This window comes from Metopolophium dirhodum, chromosome 1 (genome assembly GCF_019925205.1).
Source record: "Metopolophium dirhodum isolate CAU chromosome 1, ASM1992520v1, whole genome shotgun sequence".
NCBI classification, from domain to species: Eukaryota; Metazoa; Arthropoda; class Insecta; order Hemiptera; family Aphididae; genus Metopolophium; species Metopolophium dirhodum.
In genome coordinates this window covers 79,119,401-79,134,245 of record NC_083560.1, presented here as the reverse complement: position 1 = coordinate 79,134,245, position 14,845 = coordinate 79,119,401, and the positions used below count along the sequence as shown (strand labels likewise).

General features: G+C 28.5%; 1 protein-coding gene across 1 annotated transcript; it reads right to left on the bottom strand.

Annotated features, from left to right (window-relative positions):
• Window positions 1-9,308: 9,308 nt before the first annotated feature.
• On the bottom strand, window positions 9,309-14,454 carry LOC132935748 (methyl farnesoate epoxidase-like). The gene is made up of 8 exons (XM_061002362.1): window positions 14,373-14,454; window positions 10,869-11,120; window positions 10,654-10,805; window positions 10,321-10,581; window positions 9,978-10,261; window positions 9,797-9,914; window positions 9,588-9,729; window positions 9,309-9,501 (listed from the first exon to the last, which is right to left on the bottom strand). Exons 1-8 carry the CDS (start codon window positions 14,452-14,454, stop codon window positions 9,323-9,325), a joined length of 1,470 nt encoding a protein of 489 aa, XP_060858345.1. The 3' UTR covers window positions 9,309-9,322.
• Window positions 14,455-14,845: the final 391 nt, after the last annotated feature.

Below are 14,845 nucleotides of genomic sequence, written 5' to 3'. Positions count from 1 at the left end.
TTCTGAGCGGAGACGGTTTGTCAGTCTGGATTTTTTATATTGTTATTATTTATTACAGTCTTTAAGTTAAATTAATTATAAAATATTATAATTTTTTATTCGTTGCTATGCAGTGTTAGGACTTATCTAGATAAATTCTCCAGATAATAATTTTTTTATCTTTTATCTTATCTAGATAAATAAATATAAGTTATCTAAGTATTTATTTTAGATACAAATTTAACTTATCTAGATAATATTCTGTATTCGGTTAATAATATATAATATAATATACTAATTAATTTATGTAATTAGCCTATATTAGTATATTACTGTCACAACAAATATGTCAAATCCCCAGAATTTTATAAATATTTTTAAATTATAATTAAAATACGAATAATAGAACAGATGGCAAGTTATAACCACCGCCGTCCCAAACAAAATTTCATAGAATATAATATTATTCATTGAGAAATAAAGATAAACCAGCCGTCTATTCTTTCCGTATTTGCAATGCGTCTGAAATTAATGACAATTGATAAGTCTGACGAGCAATACATGAGATGTTATTTATATATTTCGGGTTTTATGTTTTATATTATAAATCTATGGACTATAAACAATCTCTAAACCAATTTTAATTGCACATGACTTATAATAATAATAAACTTTATTTCGTATACACAAATACATAATACTCGTAAATATCTTTTCAATGTTGTTAATTAATAATAATAATAATAGTACGTGACACGAAAAGTGGCCAGTGACCCCACCACCAGCTCGGCAAGATCGTCCGTTAGCGATGGGTTTTCTTGTGAGTGTATTATTTTGTGTACTTACATGACGGTATATATATTTTTTTAAATTAGTTGTTCTAATTATAATTTCTAAAATTATCTGTTATTTAAATATTTAGATAATTATCTAGATACAATTTTTTTTTATCTTTTATCTTTTTGTTAGATGAATTTGATTTGTTTATCTTTTATCTGTGTCTTAGATAAAATATAGTGTTGTTATCTTTATCTTTATCTAGATGATTTTTTTGTTATCTGTTCCTAACACTGTTGCTATGGTGATATACAATGCGTTAAAAATTAAAATCCCATTTTTAGTGGTTTTAAGTAATTTGTCAGTAGTTTTTTCCGTGGCATTCCGTCAGATTAAATAACTATTGAGAAAATTTATAAATGACCTCTCTAAAGTACCATCTTGATCCAATTTTCTAAAAGATAAGGTACTATAATATGTTTAAATCAAATTTCTCCTTCTGGTAGAAATTTCGTACACAAGATAAAAAAAATAATAAACACCATTGTAAAACCACTAGCTTCCTTGCTGCGGTCAGAATCTAAAAATAGATTATCATTATAATTTATTTTTCAAAGAATAACAACTATAAATAATAATTTTAATAAAAGCTGGTAAGTGGATGTCGCTCTGTTATAAATAAAAATAAAAATAATGAATTTAGTTATTTTGTTGTAATTTATAATATTAATTCAACTTACAGGCTATAATAAAATATAATAACAATATAAAATATCCAGACTGACAAACCGTCTCCCTGCTTAGAATCGTTTTTTGTATACAATGAAATGATAATTTTTTAAATCTTAGATAATATAAACAGAACATTTCAACATCTTCTATGAATGTCTAATTCAAAATAATTAACGAGGTTTTGCTACGAAGCCAACAATATTCCGGACGCGGTCGACGATTTGCGATAAGCGAGAAAATAAGCTATAAACACCCTACAAGTGTGAATCATGAATCTATTGATACCTATAACTTTTATTGAAAATCTCCATTCTGTTTTGAGTTTATTAAGTATCCATTTTTAGCTGTATGACCCAACTTCACACAGGAAAAAAATGAACAAATATAAAATACAGTGTTATATTGTCGCATCTCGATTTTAGTGTACCTACCTTAGTTCAAATATAGCACTTGCCACTTGATATATTTTTTAACGTGCTTCAAACAACTCTCTAAACTTTCCTAATACATCTAAGAATATGATGACGATTTGATATAATATGCTTTTATCTCATCTGTTTGAGTAATCAATAGTGACGGTTTATATACAAAAAAAAGTAACACTTATTTCTACTAGTTTCTTGTGTGAGTTCCTCTTTAAAATGCAATTTTTTTTTAATCCATTCTTATTGTACATCTATACAGCATTAAAGAAACCACTATTCCAAATTTAAAGTTAATAAGATTTGTAGTTTTTGAGAAGTAGTGATCAGTGAATGAGTTATGATTGGCATTTATATTGGCATTTTTATATATATGTATAGATGTGAAATATTGTATATTTGTATCTCAAGATAAAGAATCTTTTTAGATTCTGAGCGGAGCGAGGAAGCTAGTGGTATTTTATATGACATTTAAATTTTTAATATCGATTAATGTTTACTTGTGTACTAACTGTGTAACGAACCCAATAATACGCAAGATATATTATTGTGATCGTTTCGCCTTCGGCTACATTAGGCAACATAAAGACTAGATAAATATTAGCACATAGAAATTCGACTAAATAAATCAAAGTCATATATCCTTTAAAAAACCTATGGGAATATAACGATAGGGCAATGCGATCTTGAAACCGCATTTCAATAGGTTCTACAACTTCACTTAAATCATAAATATATGAATATAATATTTAGATATTGTTACGAAATATACATATATAATATATATATATAATGCATAGTATCTAAATATTGACGGATGGCGTATAACATATATTGCAAACACGATAACAGGTCACGATTCTTGGAATAACCAGGCGTGGGAATGTATCGATAATAAATTAAACAACGTCCTGTGAAGTCCACAGATATGTCAATAGACTAGGGGGAAGAGGGAGAGCAGGAAGCCCTATAAAACCAGACCCGAAACGGCCTGTAGGTTAGACGTGTAACACCATAGTACAGACGAGCACCTTCACGACTCACGAGTGACAACATAACAACTTTGTCAATTTGGACTTAGAGTATTTTATGCAGAAGAAATTTAATAAACAACTTAATTTTTCAACAAGTCTAATTATTTTGTCAAACCTACCTGAGAAATCCATTACCAACGATCTTACTACCTGCAACCTATAAACTAAGCAGTTACCTCAATTGCTAGTTTATAACAACTGTATAATGTTTTTATATTATTATATAAATAAACGTGGTGTTGGAAATACATTAACTAGAAGTCCCATGGTAAAAAATAAAATGTATCTGATGAAATTACATCACGAGCCACAAGTTGTTACACGTATTACCCAAAATTATTAGTACAGTACCTAATATAATATAATATTTACTATTATAATGTAATGAAATTACGACACTTGCGACATGTAACAAGTTTGGCACTTTGTATAAATGGTATAATATAAAAATAAATTAATACATATTATATATTAAATAGACTATTGTAAACATTTAAATCCCATTCCAAGAATACAGGCATTGCTGAATTTATAAAAATAATAAATATTATAGGAGGTTATCAGTTTGTAGCCAATGTAATAGATAGGTACAACTAAAAATAATATTTCTAAGCGACCAGAAGTCATAGGGTTTGATGAATTATTCAAACATAAGACATTTTATCGTACAATTTATAAATTATGTTTAGTAGGCTGAGTTATATTGTTATAATAGACCTAGAGTAAAATCTTAGACTTTAATCTTAGAAATAAATATAATGAACATAATATCATTGTTTGCATCGAATGATGATAATCATTATTTTAGATTCTGAGTGGAACGATGAATGTATTGATTTTCCAATGATGTATGTTTTTTTTATTTTTTATTTTTTATTTTTGTGTCTGTGTACACGATAAGTAGTCGAAATAATGATTGAATTTTCAACTTCAGTATCTTGTTCGATGGGAAAGTGAATATCGTTGGTGCATTGGGGAGGTCAAAATTTAAAATTTCCAATAGTTTTCAAAAGCGCCGGGAAAAACAAAATAAAAATTAAGGAAAAACAGGAATTTCTAAAAAATCGATTTTGGTTTTTGGTGTAACTTTAAAACAAATGAACGTATACACTTGAAATTTTCACTGGTCATTTATATTAGCATTTCCTATACACGATAATTTGTTTTGAACATTTTCAGTTTCCAATTGTATTAGTCTTATTTTCTAAGGAAGTCAATAAAACTAAATTGTTGGGTAACAAAGTTTGAAAAATTAATACAAGGCTCCTACTATATTGCTACAATGACATTTGAAAAATATTAAAAATCCTTAGTCACAGTTTTTTTTTTTATAAGCATTTAAAGTTCAAAAATTGACAAAATATGGAAAAATCACGAAAATCAACAAATTATTTTGAGTTAAGAATTCATAAAAACTTTTCTTTTTAAATCTAAGATTTTAAAATGTAATACAAGATTCCTTATAAGATTACCTTTATCAAAAAAAAAATGTCTACAAGAAAGTCAAATTAAATTTTTACGAGCGTTTGAAGTTCATGTTTTCACAATATTAGATATTCACTCGATTTCTCATGTAGCGGTTTTGTTATTTTATTGTTATTCAAAAACGAATAACTGTAGTTACATGAAAATTTTACTAAATGTTTATATTTTCATTTGCTATACACCATACATTTTTAAAAATATTTTGATTTTTTGAGCTGCTTATGGACATTGTCAGTTCTCAATTTTTTTTTGTTTTTTTCCTATAAATATCAATAACATTTTATTTGTTGGTTAAAAAAGCGTGAAAATTTAATGCCAGGCTCCTGATATATTTTTACAATAGAATTTGAAAAATATATAAAAATACATAGGCACAATTTTTTTTTTATAAGGATTTAAAGTTCGAATTTTGATAAAACGTATCAAATTTAAAATTTAATAATTATTTTGTAGTTCAAAATTTATAAAATTTTCAAATTTTATAGTTAAGGGTTGAAAATTTAAAACAAGGTTCAACGTAAATAGGTTGTATATAAATTATTTTATTCACAATAATATCATCAAATATATTAGTAATACCATAGGCTGGCTAACCGTTTTCGCTCAGAATCGTTATTCTTATACAATGATCTTATATCATTGAATTCAAATTTAACACCATCCATTACAGTGGCCTACTTGTAACCTACTGTACAGCAGAGCGACATCCTCTTACCCACCTTTTTACAATTATTATTACCATCATTGGTTGGTTGGTGACTGCTACTCGTGTCACTGTCACACCGAGGTCAACTAGTCAAAAATATATGGTTCAACAACCTATATATTACATGCCCAAATAGTTAAATTATGATAATCACTATTATTATTATTATTAGCTGAAGTTGATCAGTGACTGCCCCACGTGTCACCGCTACCACACGGGACAACTAGTCAATAGGGTCAACGCCCTTATATTACACGTCTGACTGGTTGAATGGTGACACGTGCACACAAAAAGATACATACACACACACGTAATTTTATGAAAATATTATATTATTATGTACTAGTTGCCGTTAATCATTGTTATTTATTATAGAAAGGTATTTGGCACCTTTATGATGTTATAACGTGTGATATCAAGTTCATTGCAACTTTTATATTCTACTTAATAAAATAAGCACCATTACATCTTTCACCGTATCTCTTTTGTGATGGTCCTAAGTCTGTATGAAGTACTGAAGTGGAAAGGAATTTATGTTGTCGAAAATAGGTTTCGCTGAAATTTGTACAACGGGAGCAGTATGGAAATTGACCTTTTTATAAAATGGGAGCCAAATGGCATAAGCACCGACTCATCACTATAGACAGGCACCCAATACACGTGCCCATAAGGCAATTGTTGCTTTGATACCCTTATTCTTCTCACCAGTTCATTGTTAATTGTTATGAGGTGTGAACATAATATTATATTATGATTTATGACCATTATATACAAGCGATTACAATCTCTTATACTTTTTCACTTTAGTACTCTCTTATCTATTCTACCTTTATACCTACGTACATTTAAAAATGACTCTTTTTATAAATTCGTCTAAACGTACCCACTTTAATTTCATTTCTTTGCCTTCTAAACATATCAGTATATTTCTGTGCCAATATTTAGCAGATATTTAGCATGCATATGTACGACCAAATCCATAATTCACACGCCACTCTCCACAATCGGTTATCCGTTTATGCGCTATTACAACCCCCTTCTCCCCCCCCACAAAAAAATCTAATGTGAATCCAAACTTTAGTATATTCCAATATTTAGCGCGGAATAAGTATGGATACTTTTGGGTTGAAACATAATTTAAAGCGTGGAAATTGCGAAAATAATCGTGCAAATACATGCAGATTATTGCCTTAAAAATGTTAATAATTTGAATGAGAGGGGCCAGATATATGTACGTGTATACAACAATAATAATGTATGGTATGTCTTACTGAAATAACTAGTTCAACCTTCATAATTATTAACTATTATATATTCATATAATTTTACCTAGATAAAATAATTTAATGTAAGGCACTCGTTATTTACAGAATCTGATTATGCATACAAAATAAACGATTCCCTTATAGGTTTATCTTAAAATAAAATATCTAATACCTAGGTATACGATACGGTCAATTATCAATACGTTACCATTATAGGTTAGTTATTACTTGATTTACCTGCTATTTGTTAAGGTAGAAATACACTGTGAATACATTTGTATAATCACTAAATTTTAACCATTAATAACCATTATACGGTAGTTTGATGAGATTAATTTAGGAAAAGGTGGCTTTCATCAAACCTGCTATACAGATAAGCTGTTTATCAGAGTGTTTGGGTGTTTTAGACACAAACTTAAATGATAAACAATAAATATGCTCCTACGAGTATTGATTAGGTAGTCTAACATTCGTTACACTCTATATCAGGGGTGGCGAACCTTTTTTGGGTCAAGTGCCAAAATTTAAAATCAAGTTTTTTGAAATATGTTTGCGTGCCACCAACAAAAAAAATGAATTTTACTAGGTAAGATGAAAAGAAAACGCATGCAATAATTACACACATTTTATTAGGTATATACTATATAATTTAATAAATAAATAATAAATAAATAGTATATATGTAAAGTTTTATTTCATTTATTAATGTGATTTCTGATGTTGGTTTTTAGAAGACGACATTTTAATATCTGGAGTATAGTTGGTAGTTTTCAGTGAAACACAAGCAGCACTAGTTTCATCGATTAATGTATTTCTCTGCTTCGTTTTTATTAAATTCATTATGGAGAATAAACGTTCACAAGCATAAGTTGACGAAAAAATCGATAGGATAGAATGAGCAACTTTTTTTAATGTATTAAATATGTTTGGAAACGGATTCCAGACTTTAAGAATTTCAGTATCTGCATTTTTTTACTATGTTTGCTTGAAGTCGGTTGATTTCTATTTCTTCGATTAGTTGTCTTAAGTCAATGAATTTTTGTTTCCACGTATTACAGGATTGAAGATCAATTAACTCAAATTCAAATGTACTTATTTATATTCATCCATTCAAAATAATGTAAATCTAATTCATCGTAATTGCAAGTATCAGGGCATTTGAGGAACTTAATATTACATTCAAACTTTTTAAAATCTATAAACTTGTTATTGAACTGCTGAATTGTTAATTTTATGATACTTAAAAATTGTTTATATTTTCATCTAATTTAGAATTTTTCTTTGATTTCAACCGGTCGCAACCGGTCGCGGTATCGGTAAATTTAAAATAAACTTCGTAATCGAATGTTGGGTACTTCGTACTTCTATCGTAGCAATAAGAGTACAAAAATCATAAATATTATTTATTATAACATTTATAAACACATTTTATTACAAACTTATAAATTTAATTCTTAAAATTTCTCATACTAAAGTTTTAAAATATAATATTTTTTTTTAAGATGAATAATATTTGCGTGCCACTTAAATTTGGTCAACGTGCCACTTCTGGCACGCGTGCCATAGGTTCGCCACCCCTGCTCTATATGTATATTATACACGGATAAATGTAAACTGGGCCCGCGGTTACCTTTTTTGTAAGCTCGGGCCAGAAATTGTAGGTAGTAAAATAGGTAGATTGTAAAATAGGCCCGATAATTTTGACCAATAAAACATAATAAGCACGACATAATTTAATCTGCAAATACATTTTACTTATATTTTTTAATACTGAAACATATTACTTAAATTTTTACATAATTTAACAGTTACATAACGAATTTCATACTATGAATAATAATATGGAAATGAAAATAAGAATCGCCTCCTTATGGTGTTCTCTGGGTAATGCTAAATGGTTCTCAAAAATATTATACGTATATTTTTATTTGACCAGAGTTTACACATACATTATTTTTACCTGTTAAAACCCCGGGCCGAGTTTACAATCGCCCTTATACACTAAGCACATACTATAGGATTGACCAATACTAAATATATACAATCAAAACTTAAATACATTTCAACTGCCACTGTAATATTTAATTAGGAGGCCTGTAAAAAACATTGGAAACTAAAAATGTCGGTAAACAGCTCGAAACAAGTCAAACAATTTTGAATATTGTATGGCATATAAGTAAATGCTAATATAAAGATCCATTGAAAATTTCACGTATTTACGGTAATATTTGTTACACCCAAAACCAACATCGATTTAGTCAAAAACCGAAAATCTCAGTTTTTTCTTAATGTTTTGTTTGTTTTTCTAAACGCTTTTGAAAACTATTAGGTAGGAATTTTTACTTTTGACTCCAAAGTATTAACTAGATTCACTTATCTACAAGAAAATATAATGTTAAAGACAACTGAAGCATTTTTACTGTACCAAAAGGTGATGAAAGACACTAATAGAAAAATCAAAAAATACACATCATTAAAAATTTAATACATTACTCGCTTCGCTCAGAATCTAAAATTATATTAATACTTTTGTGATTTAAAATACTAATAGATAAGGTTCCAAAAGATATTAGTGCACCCCACTTACAATCAAACAAAATTGTAATTTATTATTATTTTATTTGTATTTAAACAGAAAAGTATTATTTTCAATAACAGACCTGCGTATTTGTGTATTAATAACTAAGATATATAATATTTTAGTTAAAAATTTCTTTTATTAATTTCAAATAAAATATAGTTTATTAAATTTTTAGTATAAATTCTAATATTAAAAAAATATATACTACATAGGACATAATATGTAATTTAAATTTAAAACGTATAACTAATATAAAGTAAGTATTGTTGATTTTTATCTTAAGATTATGACGTGTTAGATGTTACATATTTTGATAGTTAAATTTTATTTTATTAACTTTATCAACGTCTAGGTATAAAAATAGCAGAAAATGGAGATGGAGAAATAGTGACACCATCTTGAGGTCTATCAGGCAATTGAACTCCGTTTGGAATTCGCATCTCAAAATTTTGAATTAATTTGGCAATGAACATAAACACATTTGTCTTAGCCAATATCTCGCCAAGGCACCTTCGTCTACCTGTAGATTAAAAATTCAAAAACACTCGTTTAATATATGATTCCAGTATTAATGAAGACAGCAATAATGTATAATATTATACTAACCAACACCAAACGGCATGAGCCAACTATCATTTATTAGGATTCCTGTACTGTCCAAAAATCTTTCCGGTCGAAATACCTCGGGATCACCCCAGTGATGTTTATCCATATGAACACTCCAGATACTTGCCAATACTAATGTATCCTGTCAAAGGTTTTTGAATTAATTATTTGTAATATATATGTATATTAACAACAATATGGTATCATACTTTTGGTATTATATATTCTTGTAGGCTTGTTTTTCGAATAGTTCTATGAGCGATTGCTAGCGGCGCCACATTACTATGTCTCTGAACCTCCATTAATACAGCTTCAAGATAATTTAACCTGTGTATAATTACAAACATGTAAAAATATTATTGAATAATTACGTATAGGTAAGCGTTCTACTTTTTTTTATCTGCAAGCTGAATTTCTCGATCTCCAACTACTGCATCCAGCTCTGCGTGTACTTTATCTTGTATATCTTGATGCTTAAGTAAAAGTAATACAGCGAATGATAACATACTACTTGTGGTTTCCGATCCAGCTAAAAATAAATCCAACAATATAACAAGAAGCTGTTCTTCTGAAAATGACCCAGGACAATCCTTATTTTTCTCAATTTCCATTAAAAATGCACTAATAAAATCTTCCTGATAATTTGCCCCACATTTGTGTTCTTCTACTGATTCCTATAGCACATTTAATAAAATTTAAATAAAAAAAAATGTTTGACTTATTCAAAAATTACTTTTAAAAATGTATAGAATTCATTTAAAATTTGTTTGATGTGTTCGAATCCAGAAGAGTTTGGTGCTAAAAACCGAATGAATGGCATCTGGTTCAATATTCCTCCCGACATATCTAACATTCTGAAACTGACATGTACTAATTCCATAAGTCTTGTGAGTCTAGAGTCATTCAACGCAAATCTCTGACCAGCTAACATTGCCCAAAGACCGTTCAAAATTGATACGTCAAATAAACCGTGAACTTCAATTGGTTTAGCATTCTAAAAACAAATTGAATACAGTAATTATATTGTTTATTTTTAATTTGTATAAAAATTTATTGATACACACACCTCACATTTTATCGTTATATCTACCATGAGATCGTTTACTTCTTCAATTATAATTTTTTCCATTAAATCACCACCAAATCCCATTTTTCGTAAATGTTGCATGCAAAATTTTTTCTGATCCTTCCACGTTGGTCCATCCACAAATACTATGCCTTATTTTTTAAAATTATTAAATTAATATCAAATGTTAAAATATGTTGTTTTGGTAAACTTGCCTAATCTCTTATAAAAAGCTCGGAATCTGAAAAAAAATCCATCTGGTCGGCCATCAAAGTCGTCTTTGCACAATACTTGCCGTACTGCATCATATCCAGAGACTACTACTGCTTCTATTCGACCAAGTTTAACAGAAAATACTTGACCATAACATTTGGCCAACTGGTGCCAAACCAAGTGATAGAATCCTAATTCATTTCTGAGTTTTTGAATTTGTACATAGTTACCAATCAATGGAATTCTTGTCGGTCCTGTAAAAAGTATTCTTATTTTGTTGTATCCGTCTTACACACGTACGACATAGCAAATTTTTATTCACTAGTTTCAATAGTGTGCTATTAGTTTTGATATTAGTGTGAATTTACTTATTATCAAACTTTTAGGTAAGAACATTATATGTGCTCAAGCGTTGTTGGATTTTTGATATTTTGATTTCCAAGCGAGGTATACCTATGTAAGATATCACAAACTAAAAATGCTTATATCTCGCTTGAAATTAAAATATCGAAAAATTCGGACGCTTAAACACAGATAATATTCTTACCTCAACGTTTGATAATAGGTCAATTCACTATTATAAAAACTAACAGCACACTATTGAAACTAGTGAACAAAAATTGTAAGACGTGTTTGTAAGACGGAGACAACAACCGCATGAGTAGCGTCCTCTAAATAGTAATTATTAAATTATTTATCATTTTGTTATGCATTTAACAATTGTAAATTATAAATGAATATCATTTAAGAAATAAGTGTTTTCAGGCCCTCGAAAAAATATTCAATTTCACATAATATTATATAAATAGTATAAGTATTATACTTCATATAATTTGATAACGTGAGACCGTATTGTTGTGTGTTACTCCATTATTAGCATACGTTTAACGGAGTTGCAACTTTATTTTTAAATAATTGTTACAAATAGTTAACTGGAATATATTTTTATACTATAAACTAAAAAATTTAAATAATAAAGCATTGTTGACTTTTGTGAATTTATTACGGAATTATGAACTGTGGTGTGAAAGTTCATTCATAAATATAAATTATACTGTGTAGGTATTGGGTATTGTTTGTATGCGTATAGGCAGAGAATTATTTTTAGTTAAATATTATGTAAATTTTAAATATTGTCATAGTATAAAAATAAACCTGTATAGTTCACGATCGTTGGTCGTCATAACTCACAAGTCATAGAGCACCATATCAATTCATTCAAAACTATACTTATTATTATAATTTATAACACAATATACGTATTATACTTATTCACAGATTGTATATTACCTTGTTAATATATTTAACTTGTAAACTTGTATAATAAAATACTTAGTTTCTTTTGGATCAAAATTGAATTGCAAATAAAAAATAGTTTTTAACTTTTTATACCGGTACAAAATATATATTTTTAAATTCATTGTCCAACTTATTTACTTAGGTTACGTTCAGTTTTCAGTGGTGCAATTATCGGAAGTGTTGGGTGTGCAATTCCCAGGGCCCTCGGTTGTGGAGGGCCCCGAGATCGCTCCTAATATTCCTACTATAATCTGTAATATACACATATTAGGTTCTTTGTTATAAATTAATAAAACCAAACAATAAATAATAATTATTTAACTCTTTTGAGTTTAGAGAATTCAAATTACGAGTACCTATACGAGAAACGTGTGTAAAATTAGGTATATATAACTAGTAATTATTAACCATGACATGTGAGAAAACAATATAATTTACAGTTATAATAAGATACTTACAATTCAAACAATATAAATAACATAACAAATTCCAAAAACTATATTTGAAAATTTTTGTGTGGCATATTATATAGCATATTATACGGATATTAACTTTAACAGCGGATAGCCAGGTATACCTAAGCTATATACGTAGGTACCTTTATAAGGCGACAGGTAGTTAGAAATCCCCAAAAAAATATTACTTTCATTCGATTCCATTGAGTCTCAATGTCAACGAGCGTACCGACAAAATTTTCTTAAAAAATATAAACAATACACATTTTTATAAGGTCTTTGTTCATATTTACACGATTTGGTGATACACATTTTTATTTTGTAAAATTTAATATATTTTTGTTGAAATTTCAATGTGTTTTACAATATTATTAGTTCAAAAATATAAATGTGAGAAATTAGAAGAAATGTCTCTAAAAGTAATTTTGGTCACGAAGAACAATATAATATATTCTTTTTGTTTAACACAAAAATCGATAAAATAATAATATGGAAATTGTTTTTGACTAATTTGATTCGTAGACCAATCCTCTATTAATAAATAATGAAATAACGTCAGTGGTGTGTCGAAGGTATTATTTTGGAGCAATTGATCCTTCAAAATGGTTGGTTAGTGGGTGGTACCCCTGCCACAAATACCCACTCACCTAGATGTAGAAATATCATATCCGATTATACAAATCGTTACAAATGTACGCATATTTTGTAAATTTTTAATTTAAACTTTTTTGCTGAGTAGGAAATGCCGTTATAAACATCAAGGGGGTGGGTGGGTGGGATAAGAATAAAAATGAGTTCAACACGCCACTGAATCACATGATTCACGCACGTGCATTATTCTCAAAGTTCGTACGACGTTTCGTAGGTACTGTATTGCGGATTCTGCGCTGCACGAAACCGCGACGACAGTGGATGACGACAATATATTTTAAATATATTTTTTATAATACCGTTTCGTGTAATTTGTTAATTTAGTGTGTTTCCTAAATTAATGATTTCCAAATATTCCTACTCCCCTTTAGATGCCAGCCCAATTTACATTCTTGTCTGTTGCCTATTGGTAATTGGTATGCAATTATATTACAATTCACTAATTTTGTTTTGAACAAATAGCAGCTATACAATTTACAGTTTTTTAGTGTACCAGACCTAGTTTTTGCATCACAACATTAGTGCGAGATTATGTTGCAATAATTTTAAACTGATTTAGATCAACGAATTTGACCGTAAATCAGGTAAGACGGTGACGAACGGACAGACTAGGTATTAAAATGTCGGACCAGCAGTGTTACAGGAACCCAATGCCAAACGGCCAGTTTCCGACAAACCACCCGATCCACAACAAAAAATTGATATGAGAAAAAAATTTCAACTCGCACGCGTAAATCGATTGATTCCCCTCGCGCGTAACTGGTATAATAATTTGTATAGATTTAAATTATTAAATATTTTAAATATAAAAATGATTATAACATAATAAAAACTTAAAACCAATTCCTATACAAATATATACCTATTGTATTGTAACACAATGTATTATATTGATATATTAATGCCGGGTTTCACGAACAATCATTAAACATTTATTGAATCAAATATTGAGTTAATGATTCCTTAAACATGATAATATAGTGGCCCATAATTGGCCCATTATACATTTCAAAATAATGAATAACTATTAAATTAACTAATTTTTCATCCAACCTGGCATAAATGAACTAAATGTATTAATATTTTAAATAATAGTCTTACCTATTGGATATTTGTACGGTGTGATAATATCTAAAATACATATAATAATTATAACACAAATAATTGTCGTTACGAAAATCATTTTTGTGGTTATTGACAACTAAAATTATAACACTTGTCTCGCGTAGACATAGGTAGTGTTTTCTTCAGCGTAACTCGAAAGAATGGATTGAAGGAGAGAATTTCGAATAACCTCCGGTTCATATTCATAAAAAAAACTGTATTACCTACTTGGAAGGGGTATCCCGTTTATTTATTTTTATCTATGATTCTCTCTGTATTCAGGCGATCTTATCTAAAACCATTCACAAATAAATAGAAATATTTTTTATTAGACACAGTTACCCACATAGGAGACATATTTACATAGGTAACACAACTAACAATCAACAATATTGCTATCATACTATTAAATGAATTATTTTAAAAAAAGAAACTATTTTTAATCTCAACCAAAAAATTGAATCATCTCA

What these genes read in the sequence shown, in the direction of transcription:
- LOC132935748 (XM_061002362.1), bottom strand. Translation starts at nt 14,454, where the DNA reads ATGATTTTCGTAACGACAATTATTTGTGTTATAATTATTATATGTATT. An exon ending in AAGAATATATAATACCAAAA is followed by an intron (nt 9,730 to 9,796) that starts GTATGATACCAT and finishes AACCTTTGACAG; the next exon opens with GATACATTAGTATTGGCAAG. An exon ending in GCTCATGCCGTTTGGTGTTG is followed by an intron (nt 9,502 to 9,587) that starts GTTAGTATAATA and finishes TTTAATCTACAG; the next exon opens with GTAGACGAAGGTGCCTTGGC.